Source organism: Sciurus carolinensis, chromosome 12 (assembly GCF_902686445.1).
Source record: "Sciurus carolinensis chromosome 12, mSciCar1.2, whole genome shotgun sequence".
Classification (NCBI taxonomy): Eukaryota; Metazoa; Chordata; class Mammalia; order Rodentia; family Sciuridae; genus Sciurus; species Sciurus carolinensis.
The window spans coordinates 63,037,342-63,052,775 of record NC_062224.1 but is presented as its reverse complement, the minus strand read 5'-3'; the positions used below and the strand labels follow the sequence as shown (position 1 = coordinate 63,052,775).

The following is a 15,434-nucleotide window of genomic DNA, read 5'->3' as shown; positions in this document are numbered from 1 at the left end:
CGGAAGGCGAGGGTCATTCCCAGTACCCGCCCCGGTGCTGCATCCTGCGCAAGTAGGAAACGGCGGAAGAGGTCTGAGTCCTGTGCCGTTCAGCAGGGAAGCATGGTCTCCGCTCAGCTGTCCGTGCACAATGGACTCAGTACCTGCCACCGTGCCTTCTGTCGCCGCTTCTCCCGGGGACCCCTGACGGTGCTCTACGCAGCCCTCCTAGGGAGGGACACCGCTGTGACCGGTGGGTGGCTGAGTGGTGAGCGGAGTGGCTGCACTGACTGACGGCGACGGGGAAATGGAGCGTGTCAGTCCCGGGAAGGCAGCACCGAGCTGTATTGCTAAGCGAGCCGGTGAGTGCACTGGACGCTCTCCTCATTGCACTTTGTCACGCAGTACTGAGAGGTGGCAAGCCCCTCGCTAGGTTCCCAAATGCAGCAGATGTCACCATAGGTCTTGTCCCTCTGGAGACTGTTGGGAGGTGGGGCCAGAATGAGAGTCCTCTGGACACTTGAGGAGGGCGGTGTGGAGTAGAGGAGCGAAGGCTGGTGTTTGATAGGCTCGCTTTGAGCGCACATTTAGAGTTAGACATGGACTTTCATAGAAGGAAGTTAGGTTCAGAGTAGTTTATCTAAGCCAGTTTTCTAGAGTTGTCTGGCATTACTTGTCATTTGTCTTTGTTTATATGGGTAGAATGGAAATATGATTTAAAACCTTAGAGAAATAGTTGGTTATTTGTATTATTCATTATCCTTGTGGTTTTATTTGTAGCCATAAAATTAATTAGTTTTATCATATACTTAAGTTTTTGTCTTACAGTAATTTTTTTTACTCATAAAGACTGGGTTATCTATGAGAGAAGTATCGTACAGAGGGATTCTAGCCAGGTGTTAGACAATATGATGTCGGCAGGGCCTATTCCAAATGGAAATAGATGCTCAATGTAAAGTATTTAAACACTGCGGGCAAACAAGAAATATGACTCTGCCAGGATCCTGTCTCTCGAAGAAGCTATTGGAGAATGTTGAGGAGGTACTTTTCAGATGATGGTGGTGGTTTTGGAACTGCCATGATGATTCTTTGTGACTGTTTTGTTATGAATGTAAGTTTTCTCATTGCTTCTGACTTGTCTATTTCAGCTAGTTGCCACATTGCCCAATGGTGTTCAGCCTGGGCCTGATTTTTATGGACTGCCGTGGAAGCCTGAACTTCTCACTGTCTTCTTGGGATTTGTTTCATTTGCCATTTTCTTCGGGAGAACTGTTCTTGTTGTGAGTAAATTAACTTCCTTCTACCTTAGCACATAAATGCATGGGGTATTCTGTAGTCACTGCCCCTCCCCTTTCCAGTTTACTAACTTAAACAAACATCAATTAGTGGTTGAAGTCACACTCACTTTATAAAATAATTTAGTGTAATCTTTGTGTTGGTAAAGACTTAAGAAAACAAGATAACTTGAAAATTCTTGAGGAGAAAACTCAATTTATAAGATCCTTGTATCAAAACCTAAAGATTAAGAATTAGGTAGGTGCAGTGGGAAGAACTGGTAATTCTTACAGCCATTCTGACCAGTAGTTTCATATGTGTCAGAAGTCTTCAAGTGAGATAAGATGGGATAGGTTATATAAATATCCTTTTATGTAGCATAATATGTCTAGTAGTATATCCTAAAGAAATACCTATGCTTTAAAGACTCTCAGTAAGGTTTTTCAGTGTAACTGTGTATTAGATTGAAAACTTAGCACAACTTATTCCATTACAGGGGTCTTTTTAAGTTCTCATATGTTTGTATAATGGAATAGTAGGCAGCTTTATATATTTCAAAGATTTGAGGCACAGAAAATGCTCACAATTTAATGTGAAGTAGAAAAAAGCAGAAACTAATATTTAAATGTTGATGAACTGTATGTTATATAAACACATACACAAGAAAAAAATACTGCAGAGGAATATAGCAAAATGATAAATAGGAGATGAGGTAATTTTTCAGTCTTTTATATATGCATTTCCCAGATTTTGTCATTCAATCATATGTTAAGGAAATAGCTTTTTATTTGGAAGTATAGATTATATGTTGTCCAGAGACATATTATTAAATTTTTTGTTCCTTAGTCTTTTTTTTTTTCTGAGCAGAATTTGTCTATATATGTGTGTATGTGTACATATATGTATGTGTATATATACATGTATATATGCTTAAATATAAGTAGGTTTGTACTGTAGGTCATTGTGCTTGATACTTACTTTACATAATCGGAGGAAAATTATTTTAGGTAAGTGAACTTTGCATAAAAAGCCTTCAGTGGAAACTCAACAGTTAAAGTGGCCAGAAACATTGGCCGCAAATCTTTCCAAATCTTAGTATTCCTTTTCTGATTACTTGATCATTTCGGACATTCCATTGTTAATACAAGTTTCCTCTCCTTGTACAATTGAGTATAAAAGCACTTAAAAAGAAATGCCTTCTTAAAAAGAAGAATCCTTTGCATGGATTCCTCTGAGGACTTTTCTAATCTCATTGAACTGGTTCTCAGCTAAAAGGAAAAAGGAGGATAGAAAGGTAAAGAGAAAAGGGAAAAATGAAAATGTTTTCTATTTCTCTCTTGGTTCTTTCAAGAACCCTGGCACCTGTTTCTATTTTCACTAGGTTAGGTAGGATCTGGGTCTTAGCTGCTGCTCCTCAAGTCTCAGCATTTGACTTTGGAGTTTTGGTCCCTGCCTTAGATACCTGCTTTTTGCTACTTCCCATTTTCCCCTGCTGTCATTTTGGGTGAAAACGTATTCTCTGTTTAGTAAGGCTATGACATTAGAGAAATGTCCATTTCTTTCTATGTTGGAGTTTTCTGAATGTATTTTCCTATAACAAGATCATTCTAAGTGGTATTTTAGGGTCTACAGTATTACCAAGATACCATGGATGATCTGTGGATACATCTGAGTATCCCATCACCATTTATAACATTGACAAAGAGAAATATATGCTAATTTACAAAGAAATTAGTGAAGTTTTAAAAGAATGATTGCTTAGGTTTTATTATGTGACAGTTCATTGCCGTCTTTGGGAAATGGTTCAGGTTTTGCTCTTTCCAGAAGAAGTTAACTGTCATTTCTCTTGTTGCCTGCGTATTTTCTTCTAGCAATCTTTTTTTTTTTTTTTTAAAGATTTCTTACCACTATTTTTAGTGTTTTTCAGAAATAGGTGATGTAGCCTCTTAGATTATTTCTAAATTCAGCCAATAGCCAAATTGAAATTGGAGTTCTAAGATGTTTTTTGGTGGGTGAAAGCGGCACATGTCGGTGGTGGGTTTGTGGCTCAGTGGTAGAAGCACTTGGTTAGCATGTGCGAGGCACTGGTTCGATTCTCAGCACCACATGTAAAGAGATGAATAAAATAAATGTCCTTCGACATCGAAGAAAATAAACAACTGGTATATCTTTAATTTTGTTTCCTCAGAGTTCTTTGAACAGTCATTGTTCCTAGACTTTATCCTGGCTGTTTACAATTGTCAAATAAACAATTTTGAGTAAGTGAAGCATTAGTGTACTTTTCTGAAAATAGTAGCCATTTCTATTATTAAAGGTAAGTTCTCGGCGCGCGGTCGCGGGGAGCGTGCCCTGGGTGCGGGTGCCTGCCGAGCCCGCCGGGCGCTGCATCCCCGAGTGCCCCGGCCGGGGCCTGAGGAGTGGGCACCAGGCTGAGGTGGTGAGCGGCGAGACGCCCAAGGCGACAAGGAGCTCGGGCGGAGCGCTCTCTCCTTTTCTCCTACCATTACATTAGAATTTAGAGGAGGACCAAAGGCTGAAGGTTTTCTCTGGATCTGGCTGTCCAGCTCACCCTGTTGTCACACTGTTTCAAGCTGGCCGCCCAACCTCTGACTTGGCTTCCACATTCCTGCCAGGAAGAAGTAGAAGAATCAAGGCAAATATGGACCTAGGCTGACAGAAGAGCATGCTGGTTTCCATGGCAAAACAAGTGTGAACTCTTGGAGTTTCTACCAGCAATTAAGGCACAGCACTGTTGCTCACATCTTGAGGAACCCACCTAACCAAAAGAGTGCAGGGAAGAACAATCCTACCTCTACTTTAGAGAAGTAGAGGTACTTGGTCAACAGTACTGATAACATGACTTACAAATCTTTCATTTTTCCCCTTGTCTATATCATCCAATGCATATTTTATCTATATTGCCAACTTTAAGTTTGTATTTATATATAAATATCTAAAGTATGAGAAATAGTTTGTGAGCAATTAACATCTTAGTTCCAGGATTAAAATTATTTAATAAAGTCTCTTCAGATGTAATGTTTTTGGGGGACTTGGACAACTTCTCTTATTGAAAAGGGAGTTGTGGTCTCTATCTTTTGAAATGCTTAGTTACCAGAGCCCTTTTGGAAAATATTAAACTTTGGCATCCTTCACTTCAGATTCAAGGGAATTTTCAGGAACATCAATAGAACTTGTTTTTCTACTTTATTCTAGCTTATTCAAGAAATGTTCATTGTGGTTGTTTTATAAACAAGTCATGATCATTTGGTGCATTGCCTACTACATATACCTCATTACCTTTCTGCAAAGAAATTACTGTGTATATTATTAAATTTGCAAAATTGAAAAAAAAGTTCTCAAGTAGTAAGATTGGAATAGATATATATTCACTGTAGCATAAGATACATACCTTAGTATTTTTGTATGACAGAGGCTAATGAAATGCTTGTTCTCCTTTACTTATTTTTTAATCCATAACCAGACAGTTAGTATATTCTCATTTGGTTTTGATTCTGTTTCTTTTAAGCAGATGCAAGACATCAAATTTAATCTTTATTTCTCTCTCTTTTAGGTCAAAGAAACAGTATATCAAGGTAAATTTTCAGCCTTCTTCTGTAACTTGTAGTAACCCTTTGTATTTGTGTTTGATGTGTTTTATATATGTTAGAAGTAGATAGTGATTGTTGATGTTTATTATTTTTTTAACTCCTAAAAATTTTACTATTCCTAGATTGCTAGCTTGGATAATAGAGTAGATGTTCATGGTACCAACTGAGATAAGAGATGAGAAAGAACAAATTGTGGGAAGAAGATGATTAGTTTTAAATTGGGGCATATTCACTTTGAATATTGATGTAATGCAGATGTAGTACATTTGAACAGTATTTTGTGCTAAGGTTTAATCACACATTCAGTCATTGATTCGAGTAGATAAAGAATGGTAATGTGAGTCAGTATGCTTTCATTTTGTTTTTCTTTGCCAAAAATTTACACAAATTAGAAATGATTCAATTTTCTGAAAAGAAAGTGTTTTAAGAAGTGAGGGGAAAAAAAGGGGAAAAAAAAGTGAGGAATATCAAACTGCAACATTTTCCTGAAAGCTTCCTAATTAAAATTGAGAGACTCTTCCAACCTTTTACTTCTTTTCTAGGCTTTGACTAATTATATTACACAGCTGAATCGGATAGAGCTTGAATCAGAATGTGAGGGTCAAAATGAAGGAGGAGGTGAGTCAGATGAACTAGCCAATGGAGAAGTAGGAGGTAAGATTGGTCTCAGGGAGGTTGAATTCTTGTTTGCTTTCCTGTCTTTAAGTAGACAGATGCCACTTCTCAGCTGACTGAATTTCTTCTTAAGCTCTGTGCAGAAGTGTAGGTGATTCTTCCTGGATCTATAGAAACGTCTGTTGCATTGGCAGAGGTGGGTTGCTGGGGTGTAGTGTAGCAATAGGTATGTGAAGAATAGACATGTGAAGTTCCCATTGAGAACTAGGTAAATACAGTACAGAGCAACAGTCATGTCTTCAACCTCTGAGTATTGAACATTGTACAGTAAGAGACACTTGTTTCTCAACTTTATGCAGGTGATATTTGATTTTGTCTCTGTGGTTTTAAGGCCCATGGCAGTTTTAAGAGTAGTGAGGTATTTGGAGCCTTAAACTAAGGCTGTGAGAACAGAGGCTAGAGGCTATAAGGAAGCTAGAGGGAGGGGTAGCAGTGTTTACTGATGTGGAAAATATTTCTAGATATTCTTTCCCAAGTTGGATATAGCTTGCATAGAGTGTTTTACACCACACCTGTTGGTAGATTCAAGGATAAACTAGAGGATTGAATCTTTCTTTCTTTTTTTTTTTATTGTAAACAAATGAGATACATGTTGTTTCTCTGTTTGTACATAGAGTAAAGGCATACCATTTGTGTAATCATAAATTTACATAGGGTGATGTTGGTTGTTTCATTCTGTTATTTTTCCCCTTCCCCCCACCCCTTCCCTATTTCTTCAGCTCCTGAATCTTTCTAAATAAGACACTTACTTGTGCAGGTGGAGACAGATATGTGCGAGAAGAAAGGCTTTTATCTTATAAGAGTAGCACAGATCACATTTTTATTGCACAAACTAGGAATTCATTTTTTTATCTTAAATCTAAGCTTGCAGTTCTCTTGAGTCAATGAATTTACTCAGTTCAATCTTTCAATTCATTTTTTTCCTTTCAGTGTTTGAACGTGGTCATTGTTGAGTTTGGGATGTTGGGAGAATATAGAGTTAAAAAGCAAGGAAATGAAAAGCAGTTAACATCTTTTGTTTTTCAGGTGACCAGAGTGCGAAGGTGAAAACTCGAATTAAGCAGCTGATGGACGTCTCTAGTGTATAGTTCTTTGTGAGAGTCCCATTGTGCCTATGAATGCTTCCTGTGCCTCACTTTTAAGAGTATGTCTCTCTCCTGTAATTTTTAGACGCAAACTGCAATATCAGTAGTTGAAGAGGATCTAAAACTGTTACAACTGAAGCTAAGAGCCTCGATGTCTGCAAAGTGTAACCTAGAAGGTGGGTTCTTCCTGGAGATGAAATTGCCAGATGCTGGGAAGTCCAAAATCTTATAGAAAGATAAAGAATGACTTTTTACTCTCTTGCTTCTCATTTTTCTCAGGACTGCCCCTCAAACAAGTTCTCAAGTCCTCGTACACATATAGAGATCAGTCGTTTTATCTTTTAACAGACCAAATAAAGAAATTAGAAGATGACTGCAATTCACTCCAATCCGCTAAAGCTGGGCTGCAAGATGAGTGCAAAACTCTGAGTCAGAAAGTGGACATTTTAAATGAACTGTACCAGCAGGAGGAGATGGCTCTGCACAGGTAAGGTTTTCATTGTTTGTTATTGCTATCAGTCTGTGACCTCATACAGATGATTTTATCTTTTTGAAAGAATATTTACAGTTTCTTCCAGTTGCAATTAATAGAGATTTGTTTTTTTTCCCTTTGTGGTTTGTGTGCCATTACTCGCATTCTTTTTTCCATCTAACCGATTGTCAGATTCATATGAAGCGGGAGTGGCTAACTGGTACTAACAGTTACTGATGTGGAAATACCTGTCTTTTGAAGATCCAGATGCTTCCTGCGATCCCACCATTATTTCAGTTTCCTTTCATTGTGATCAGTCATGTAATTCTAATATGTTTTGAACTTATATCTCTAACTGTTGACCTTTAAAATCCTGAGTGATTTGGATGGCATTTTTCAGACTGAAAACTTCTAAAAGGAATAAAATTTACTTATGGAAGGTATTATTGAAGTAAGTTTTGGACTCGAATATCTCAGCTGTTCACACTGAACAATTGAACTGTGATGAGGACCTTAGCAGTTCTGATTACAGAAGTGCTCATTTTTAGTATTTATTTATATATTAATCTTCTGAAATATACATGTCACTGAGCTAGTTTTCTTGGAAAGATATAATTTGGCAGTACATTTGAAGTTTTTATCCACAAAAATATTTGAATTCTCTAATAATAGGTTGTTTGTGTCAGATTTTGTATTTGGTACTATATTTTATTCTTCGTCATATATATAGCAGTCTTTGTCTTGTGACGCAAAGACAGACCTTACAGACCTAACTCTTTTCAGATATTTTTGACTTCTACTGCGTAATGCTATTAAACATTGAAACTTTACCCTTAACTTTTCTAATTCTTTCTCTCGAAGCAACCTGTTTAGAATCTCAAAATTTTGTTCTAAATGCTTGGCCGGCTTCAGAGAAACATTTCTTGTTTTATCACTTGTTTTTTTTTTTTAAAGAACACCTTTTTTCTCTGCCCCTACTAGTAATCTGAATGACCTAAATGGCAGTTGATTTTCTTTGTGATGCAGTCAAATGTAGCACTCTTTTCTTCAATTCCTGCAAGATCCATTCAGTCCTGCTCTGTGGTTTGTACTCTTGTTACTCATCCCCAGGCACTGTTAGCTCATGCCTGGGTCATCTTTTCTGTTACTACCTAACTAATCACCTGTCTTCATCCTGCATCTTTTTATACCTTCTTTAAAATTCTGATTAATTTTCTTTACAACCGCTTGAGCGGAATTTCTAAAATACTAGTCCATGCGTGTCAATATGTGTCTGAAATTTTGAAGAATTAGCTTTCTATTTCATGACCTGTTTTTTCTTTCTTGTATATTTTGAATAGTTTAAATATTTTAATTATTTTCCTCATCCCCTGTGTAAACTTGGTGTAATCACAGATTGTTATATTCATCTTCTTGTAATTTAAAGGCCATGCTGTATATCCTGAACTTCATAGAAACCCAACATAGATTAAAAGATTTATTTATTTCTGTGCTTTAAGTAGCTTCTGGATTAGATTAGATACTGTTGTGGTAATGGATGTGAGTACTTCATATACTGCAAACTCCACAAGACATTCATTCACCATTCATTCAGTTTATACGCATATTTATAGTTTCTGTAGTTCTTCATTCTACATTGTTGGTCTCTCCTTTGAAATTACTTTCTTTCTGTTTGAACATTGTCCTTTAGTGATAGGTTTGATGAGTGTATCAGAGTGTAGTATAAGGATAAACAGAGAATAACATTTTTATCCATTAAATATTGCTACTTTTATAATCTGTATTATAATAGGTGGACATTCTAATCTTCCTGCTTAGAGTTAAAACCAGTTTCCATTTTTAAAGGATCTTTCTTCTGGTTGTTGAATTTTGACTGTTACTTAGTTTAGCACTTTCAAGATAGCCAATTAATTATCTTGTGTTTTAAAATTTTTCTTTAAGGAGTCCATTATCATTGTTGTTTCCTTTGTCAAATGTCTAATCCCTGCCCTAGTTCCTGTAGTCATTTCTCTCTGGCTTTTGAACAGTTGTATCAGGGAGTGCCTAGGTGTAGTCCTCCCCACACCCCCTTACCTCTTGCATTTATGCGACTCAGGGCTACTAACCATCTCTTGAATTTTGGGGTCTTTTTTCTAAATGTTAATTTTACCTCATTCTCTCTTCTAATTTCAGTAAAAGATGTTAGAAGTTGATTTCCCCTGCCTCCTACATTCTGAATTTGCTTCTTTCTGGATATTTACTTCTGACCTAGTTAAAAGTGCTACAATTTACTTTACTTCTCAAGTCTGCTTCTAAAATCATTCATTAATGAGTTACTAATTTCAGTTACTGTATTTCAGGTTTTTGAAAAACTACTGTTGCAGTTGTAGATGGACATAATACCTTGATTTTGTTTATTTATTTCATGTAGTGTTGAGGATGAAACCCAGTGTCCCGCATGTGTGAGGCAAGCACTGTAGCACTGAACCACAACCCCAACCTTTTTCAGGTTTTTGTGTTTTTTGTGGGTATCACAAGCTCAAACCAGAACGTTGAGCGTGTGCTCTACCATTGGCTATGTTCCCTGCTTCCTTGCTCTTGTCATAAGGGACAGGGTTTCAGTGTGTTTTCTAAGCTATCTTCAATCTGATCTTTCTGTCTCTGCCTCCCGAGTATTTGGGATTATAGGTAGGTCACCACATCCAACTATTTTAGTTTTGGAGTTTCTATTCCTTTGATGAAATTCATAATCTTGACTTTACTTCCCAGCCTATGTAAAGTCACAGTGATTCCTTAATGCCAGCCTTACTTGTGTGTCTGAGATTCCTTTTTCTAATGAATCTTGGCCACATACACATATCTTCCCTGCCTTATCAACTCTGATCCCTTCAAACACATTCTATGTATTCTTCTCAATGTGGTTTGATTGTTCTTAGTGCTCTCAGGCTAGTTCATTGATCATTGGAAACAAAATTGTCTCTCCTCTTCCTCAAGACTCAGTTTTTTCCACATTCCTTCTTAAGGCAGAGTCAGGGGGAAGTTATTCTATTCCTTTAGTCATCATTTATATTTGTTTCCCTTTAAAATGTCGGCGGACCTTTAATTTATTCATTTCTCTATATGTGGTGCTGACAATCGAGTCCAGTACCTCACACATGCTAGGCAAGCGCTTTAGCACTGAGCCACAATCCCAGCCGAGTCATCATTTATACCTTAAACAGTGAGCTTCTTTCTTCTTTAGCCTTTTACAAGGTAACTAGTATATTACAGACACTCAAAATATTTGCTGAAGAATTAAATGAGCAGTTATATAAGACTACATAACCCCCTTTCCTATTTGATTACTCCAGTTCTTCTAATTTTCCTTCTCATTCATGGAAAATTAAGTTTCAAGTTACTTATCTTTTGAATTGGAACTATGGCTAAAGCAGTGCAAGGATAGCAGAAAGTATTTTTTAAACTGTTAAATGTGTCTACCTTTGTTATAGTAGATGAATGTCTTGATTTTCATGATCAGTGTTAAAACTTGTTGTCAGTAGATAATATCCTGATCATGGGTCAGTTTGGATTCTTTTTGTGGTTGGTAGACATTGTCAGAACTCAGATTTGCCTTTTTGCTTCATCACACTTCTTTTGAAATTGGTGTCTAAAGTGTGAAAATGATCTGTGGTTAATTGTATGGTTAGAAGACATGTTCAGAAAAGCTTTTTCTCTGACAGACTCTATCTGGGTAGCAGTCTTGGATTGGGAAACAAATTTCTGCATGACAAAGATGTACTTAGTCATGGCAGAAATGGACAAAGAATTCTCCCCTGCTTTATCCTGATATGTTTGTGTTAGGTTGATCAGTCCTGACTTTCCTCTTAGAAGTAAAGTGAGTTTTCATCATCTTGAGCGTAGGAGACTTTCCCTTGGGGCACATATTATTTTTACATTTGTTTTATTTACTGGTAATTAGAGAATTAAGAGCAGAAGTTAGAAAATGTAAGTGATTTGCCAGTTTTGATTTCCTAAATTGCAGGTTTGACTTCCTTCCTATTTTATAATCCTCAGCATTTTAGAGAAGGGTGGGAAGTGGCATTTGAATAGAGCAGTCATACACACTGCTAGGGGAAAAGAGAAAGTTTGACTTGAATATTGGTTTTATTTTCAGGAAACTGAGTCAAGAAGAGTATGAGAGACAAGAAAGAGCAAAGTGGCTGTCAGCTGCAGATGAAAAGGCAGTTTTGGCTGCACAGGAAGTTAAAACTTACAAGTGAGTTCAATGTCTAATGAACTCTAGTGTTAGCTTTCTTTTGAATCTGATTTGACATGATGTAGAAGAAAAGAGCACAGAAGTATAAGTAATGAGAGGATATGAATACATTCAGTTCACACAGAAGAAAAATAAATTTCAATTGAAGAAATGAAAAATGTTAACAAAAATTGACTTATACCCAAATGCTGGCAAGACCATAAGGGAACTTAGTTCATGCAAGCAGTTCTGAGGGTTTTGTATGTTGGAGTAATTCTTTAAGAAAGCAGTTTGCTATGCGATGTTTTAAAACCATTAATGTGCCATTTGATAGAGCTGTGAAATCGTCTATGGATATAATTTTAAAAAAGAAAAGTTTTAAGGAAGAAGATATGTGTAGCAAAATTATTTGAGAGCACATTGATGAACAGTTAAGGAAATTATAATTTATCAATTCAGAATCTCTCGCAGTTAAGGTAGAAAGCAAATAGATAGTATTAAGTTTTGTTGACTGATTGATTGATTGATCATGGGGATTGGACCTCAGGGATGCTTTACCACTGAGCTATATCCCCAGACCTTCCTTTACTTTGAGACAGGGTCTAAGTTGCATAGATTGTCACTAAATTGCTGAGGCTGGCCTCAAACTTGTGTTCCTCCTGCCTCAGTCTCCCAAGTCACTGGGATTACGTGGTGTGTCATTGCACCCGAGTGTAATGTTAATTTTGATCTCACATGATTGGTATAACTAGATAAAGTGTGTTTTTTATGTATGATGAAGTCTTTAAAAGTATAGCTGACAGTAAAGGGAACATGGTCAGATAGTTTCAGACTTTATTCAATTGTTTTGACTAATAAAACCAAGTATAATTTTTAGGCGGAGAATTGAAGAAATGGAGGAAGAAATACAGAAAGCAGAGTGCTCATTTAAGAATCAGGTAGTGATTAATACTGTTGTGTAGTTGCAGAATTTTTTGATATCTAATACAGACCATTATAGGCTAGTATAATGAGTCCCTAAACATTTTTTTTTAATGTGTTGTCTTTTTCAGATTGCCACTCATGAGAAGAAAGCTCATGATAACTGGGTAAGACTTTTTCCCCCTTTTCTTATTTTGTGTATAGCCTACACAACTGACTTTGAATATTTCTTTCTCTAATGTGAATTTGATACCTTCCTGTATGTTTTATAGTGTTTTAAGACTATGCTAGATGGTATCTAAGAAGGAGTAGATTGCTGTTTCACATTTAAGTCCATTCATTCTCATTATTCAAGATTATTGGAAATGACCCAAAAGATGGCAATGCGGCAAGATGAACCTGTGATTCTAAAACCAATGGCGGGAAGACCAAATACACAAAACCCTCCCCGGAGAGGTAGGGGACACTTTTTAAGGGGAGGTAGACTATTTCTTGGTGCAGAATGTATGTAAATTACTTTTTATTTCTGTGTGTAAAGGTTATGAAACAATCTGAATGACTTGCTAAAGGGCAGGCAGTGTAAAGGCTGCTTTTAAGTGGGAACAAGGCATTGTTGTCCTTAGGTCCACTGAGGAAGAATGGGTCTTTTGGCCCGTATCCTGTGAGTGCTGGAGAACGTTCCCCTCCACTGACAGCAGAGCCAGCTGGGGGACCTGTCTCTGCTACTCTGAATGGAAGAGATATGGGTAGAAGTGAATTTGGTGAGCATTCACATGTTGATTTGCAATAAACTGTTTCAAGGGTTTTTTTCCCCCATTTTGAGTATTCTATTGAAAACATTATAGAATGTGGGCCTGTACATATATAGAAGAAGATTCCTTATTTTGTCTTATTGGATAAATAGTGTGCTGTAAAATCTGCTATAGAATAGAAAACTTTTTTTTCCTGGAGGTCCCTGTATTATTTGTTTTTCTTTATAATTTTACACTGTGAAGTGTAAGCCTTTATCTTTAAATTAACTCTCTGTGGTATTCCTTTTTCAAATATTCTAAAAGTAGCCTTAAAACTCTATGCAGCGTGTATATTTCTATTGTCATTATAATAATGTGAAATACTGAGTCTTATTTCCAATTTTAAATATGTCTATAGTATTGGTAAGTTGGAAGTCAGGTTATACAGACTGAAGAAAAGAAGCCTACATACTTCAAGTCTATAGCTTGAAGTTCAGCACCAGCACTTTTAATGTGCAGGGCTTCCTGCTGGTCTTTCAATCCAAGGCATTTCTGTTTTTACTTACTTAAGTCTCTGCATAAATCGTGACTTATGTATTGGGCAACCAGTTTTTAATGTTGCTTTCTAGTTATTGCTGAACCCTGACCCACAATTGGCTTCTTTCTTCTGCAAAATACATACAAGGGCTCTGTTCTTTCTTTCCCAAGGGTCAATGGATGGACCTTTTCCTCATCCTCGATGGTCTTCTGAAGCATCTGGGAAACGCTTTGCCTCTAGGATTGTGGATGCAGGATATTTATTCTTTTCGCATTGGAGTGATTCTAAATTCATTCTCTGACTTCAAACAGACCTGGGACGTGGTCCAGCTCCTGTGAACAGCAGCTCCAGGAGCTCTTCTACAACCAAGGTGATGGATGAGGGCAAGGTAAGCTCTGCAGGCATTGTGAATCATGAGGTCATGCAGGGAACATTAGCTTTCCTACAGCACTTGCTCTTTACATCATCCCTGTTTGTGTTCTATTTGTGCTACCGCATTTGTTTTTTGAAAAGCAAACCATTCCCCATGAACTCGAGGCCCCCTCAGTTCCCACTGTTACTTCTTTGGCTGAGCATCCAATAGCTGTAAGTACTTAGAGGTTGAGGACTGAATGGGGTTCTGTGTATTTCTGGGAAGGATATGAGGAGCATAAAATTGACCTTGTTTGCCTTAAACTGCATGTAGTACTGAATGTACTTTTCTCCTTAAGTTGGGAGTGTTGCTGAAGTGTGTGTAACCATCATTAACCTCAGAATGTGAAAAGTCATCACTCCAACTTCACATTGTACTTGGTGTTGAATGTTCTAAGGCAAAGTAAATTCATTATACATTACATAATTCATCATTATTATCCTTGGGATTATGGTGTTTAGGAATTCCTCCATTTGTACAGTAGGAGGCAAACCTGATTTTGAGTGATTTAAATTAGATGGGTAACAGATTTTCTGGAAGTGAAATAGTGTTTCAGTGAATAATGATCATGTGAAATGACCTGTTGAGCCAGTCCCAAGCAATAGACTCATTTGTTCACATGAGTGCATTCTTTAGTAACTTGTGTAGCTATTATGTCTGGTAGGTCTTCTGCTCCTCTGTATTAAAATAAAAATTTAATTGCTTAGTTTCCAACCCACTTCTCATAGGAAATAGTCATTATCTCATACGGTGTACCATAAATGAAAGTAAATATGAAAGATTTGTCTTTCTAATTTGTGTATACAGTATCGTGTTGGAAAATACTTGTGAGTTCTTGTATTCTATACCAGGAATATACATTTTTTGAGAAATCTTTTTATCTAAGGGCACCTTAGATAAGACCCCAAACCCCTTCTCAGTTGAAGACTTTAAAGAGAGTAGAGACCCTTTGATAGAGAAGAGTAGAGGGGAGAAGAGCATAGCTTAGAGGCAAACCTGGGATTGAGTTCCAGCCAGGCCTTTTACATGCACTGAGACCTTCAGCAAATTTGCCTCAGTTCCCACTTAGTTAAAATAAGACACTAAAAGTTCTGGGAATTTGAATGATATATGAAAGGCTTGCCGAAGATACTCTGAATAATAGCTTTATTAGATGCATAGAGAATGGATTTTCCATCTGTTCTGTACCTTCTTAATATGTAAGTCTTGAGCTATTGTGATGAAAGAGCTGTGGTGGGAGAGGGGCTCCCTTTGAAATCGCCTGTAGTGTATAGAGCATGACGTACTGGTCAGAAATCACCTGTTGAGAGAGAGAGAGAGAGAGAGAGAGAGAGAGAGAGATTATTCTAGGGATTGAAATCTAAGGTTCTTTACCACTGAGTTACATCAGTTACATCTGAGCAAGATTTAGGATCTTGCTAAATTGCTGAAGCTGTCCTTGAATTTGTGATCCTCTCAGCCTCTGGAAACACTGGGATTACAGCGCTTGGACTCGGAGCAACCATTGGTGCTCCAGGGCGACTGC

The 15,434-nt window shown here is 37.3% G+C and overlaps 1 protein-coding gene across 3 annotated transcripts; it reads left to right on the top strand.

Annotated features, from left to right (window-relative positions):
- The first annotated feature begins 12 nt into the window (after positions 1–12).
- Positions 13–15,426, top strand: LOC124961047 (transport and Golgi organization protein 1 homolog). Of its 3 annotated transcripts, XM_047519772.1 has the most exons (13): positions 202–341; positions 1,128–1,259; positions 4,826–4,847; positions 5,405–5,516; positions 6,564–6,619; positions 6,708–6,798; positions 6,902–7,109; positions 11,227–11,328; positions 12,360–12,395; positions 12,584–12,684; positions 12,852–12,989; positions 13,668–13,885; positions 15,369–15,426. In XM_047519772.1, exons 2-12 carry the CDS (start codon positions 1,147–1,149, stop codon positions 13,796–13,798), a joined length of 1,110 nt encoding a protein of 369 aa, XP_047375728.1. In that variant the 5' UTR covers positions 202–341; positions 1,128–1,146; the 3' UTR covers positions 13,799–13,885; positions 15,369–15,426. The 3 variants fall into 3 exon arrangements, with proteins under 3 accessions (XP_047375730.1, XP_047375728.1, XP_047375729.1); XM_047519774.1 differs by lacking the exons at positions 12,852–12,989; positions 15,369–15,426 and adding an exon at positions 12,185–12,245 and having other exon boundaries at positions 13–341; positions 6,971–7,109; positions 13,668–13,805; XM_047519773.1 differs by lacking the exons at positions 12,852–12,989; positions 15,369–15,426 and adding an exon at positions 12,185–12,245 and having other exon boundaries at positions 13,668–13,805.
- The last annotated feature ends 8 nt before the right edge of the window (positions 15,427–15,434 follow it).

Bases quoted from the DNA above. Each gene is read 5' to 3' on its own strand.
- LOC124961047 (XM_047519772.1), top strand. From the start codon at position 1,147: ATGGTGTTCAGCCTGGGCCTGATTTTTATGGACTGCCGTGGAAGCCTG. The intron at 5,517-6,563 runs GTAAGATTGGTC...TTTGTTTTTCAG, and splicing joins AGCCAATGGAGAAGTAGGAG to GTGACCAGAGTGCGAAGGTG. The intron at 12,990-13,667 runs GTGAGCATTCAC...TTCTTTCCCAAG, and splicing joins TATGGGTAGAAGTGAATTTG to GGTCAATGGATGGACCTTTT.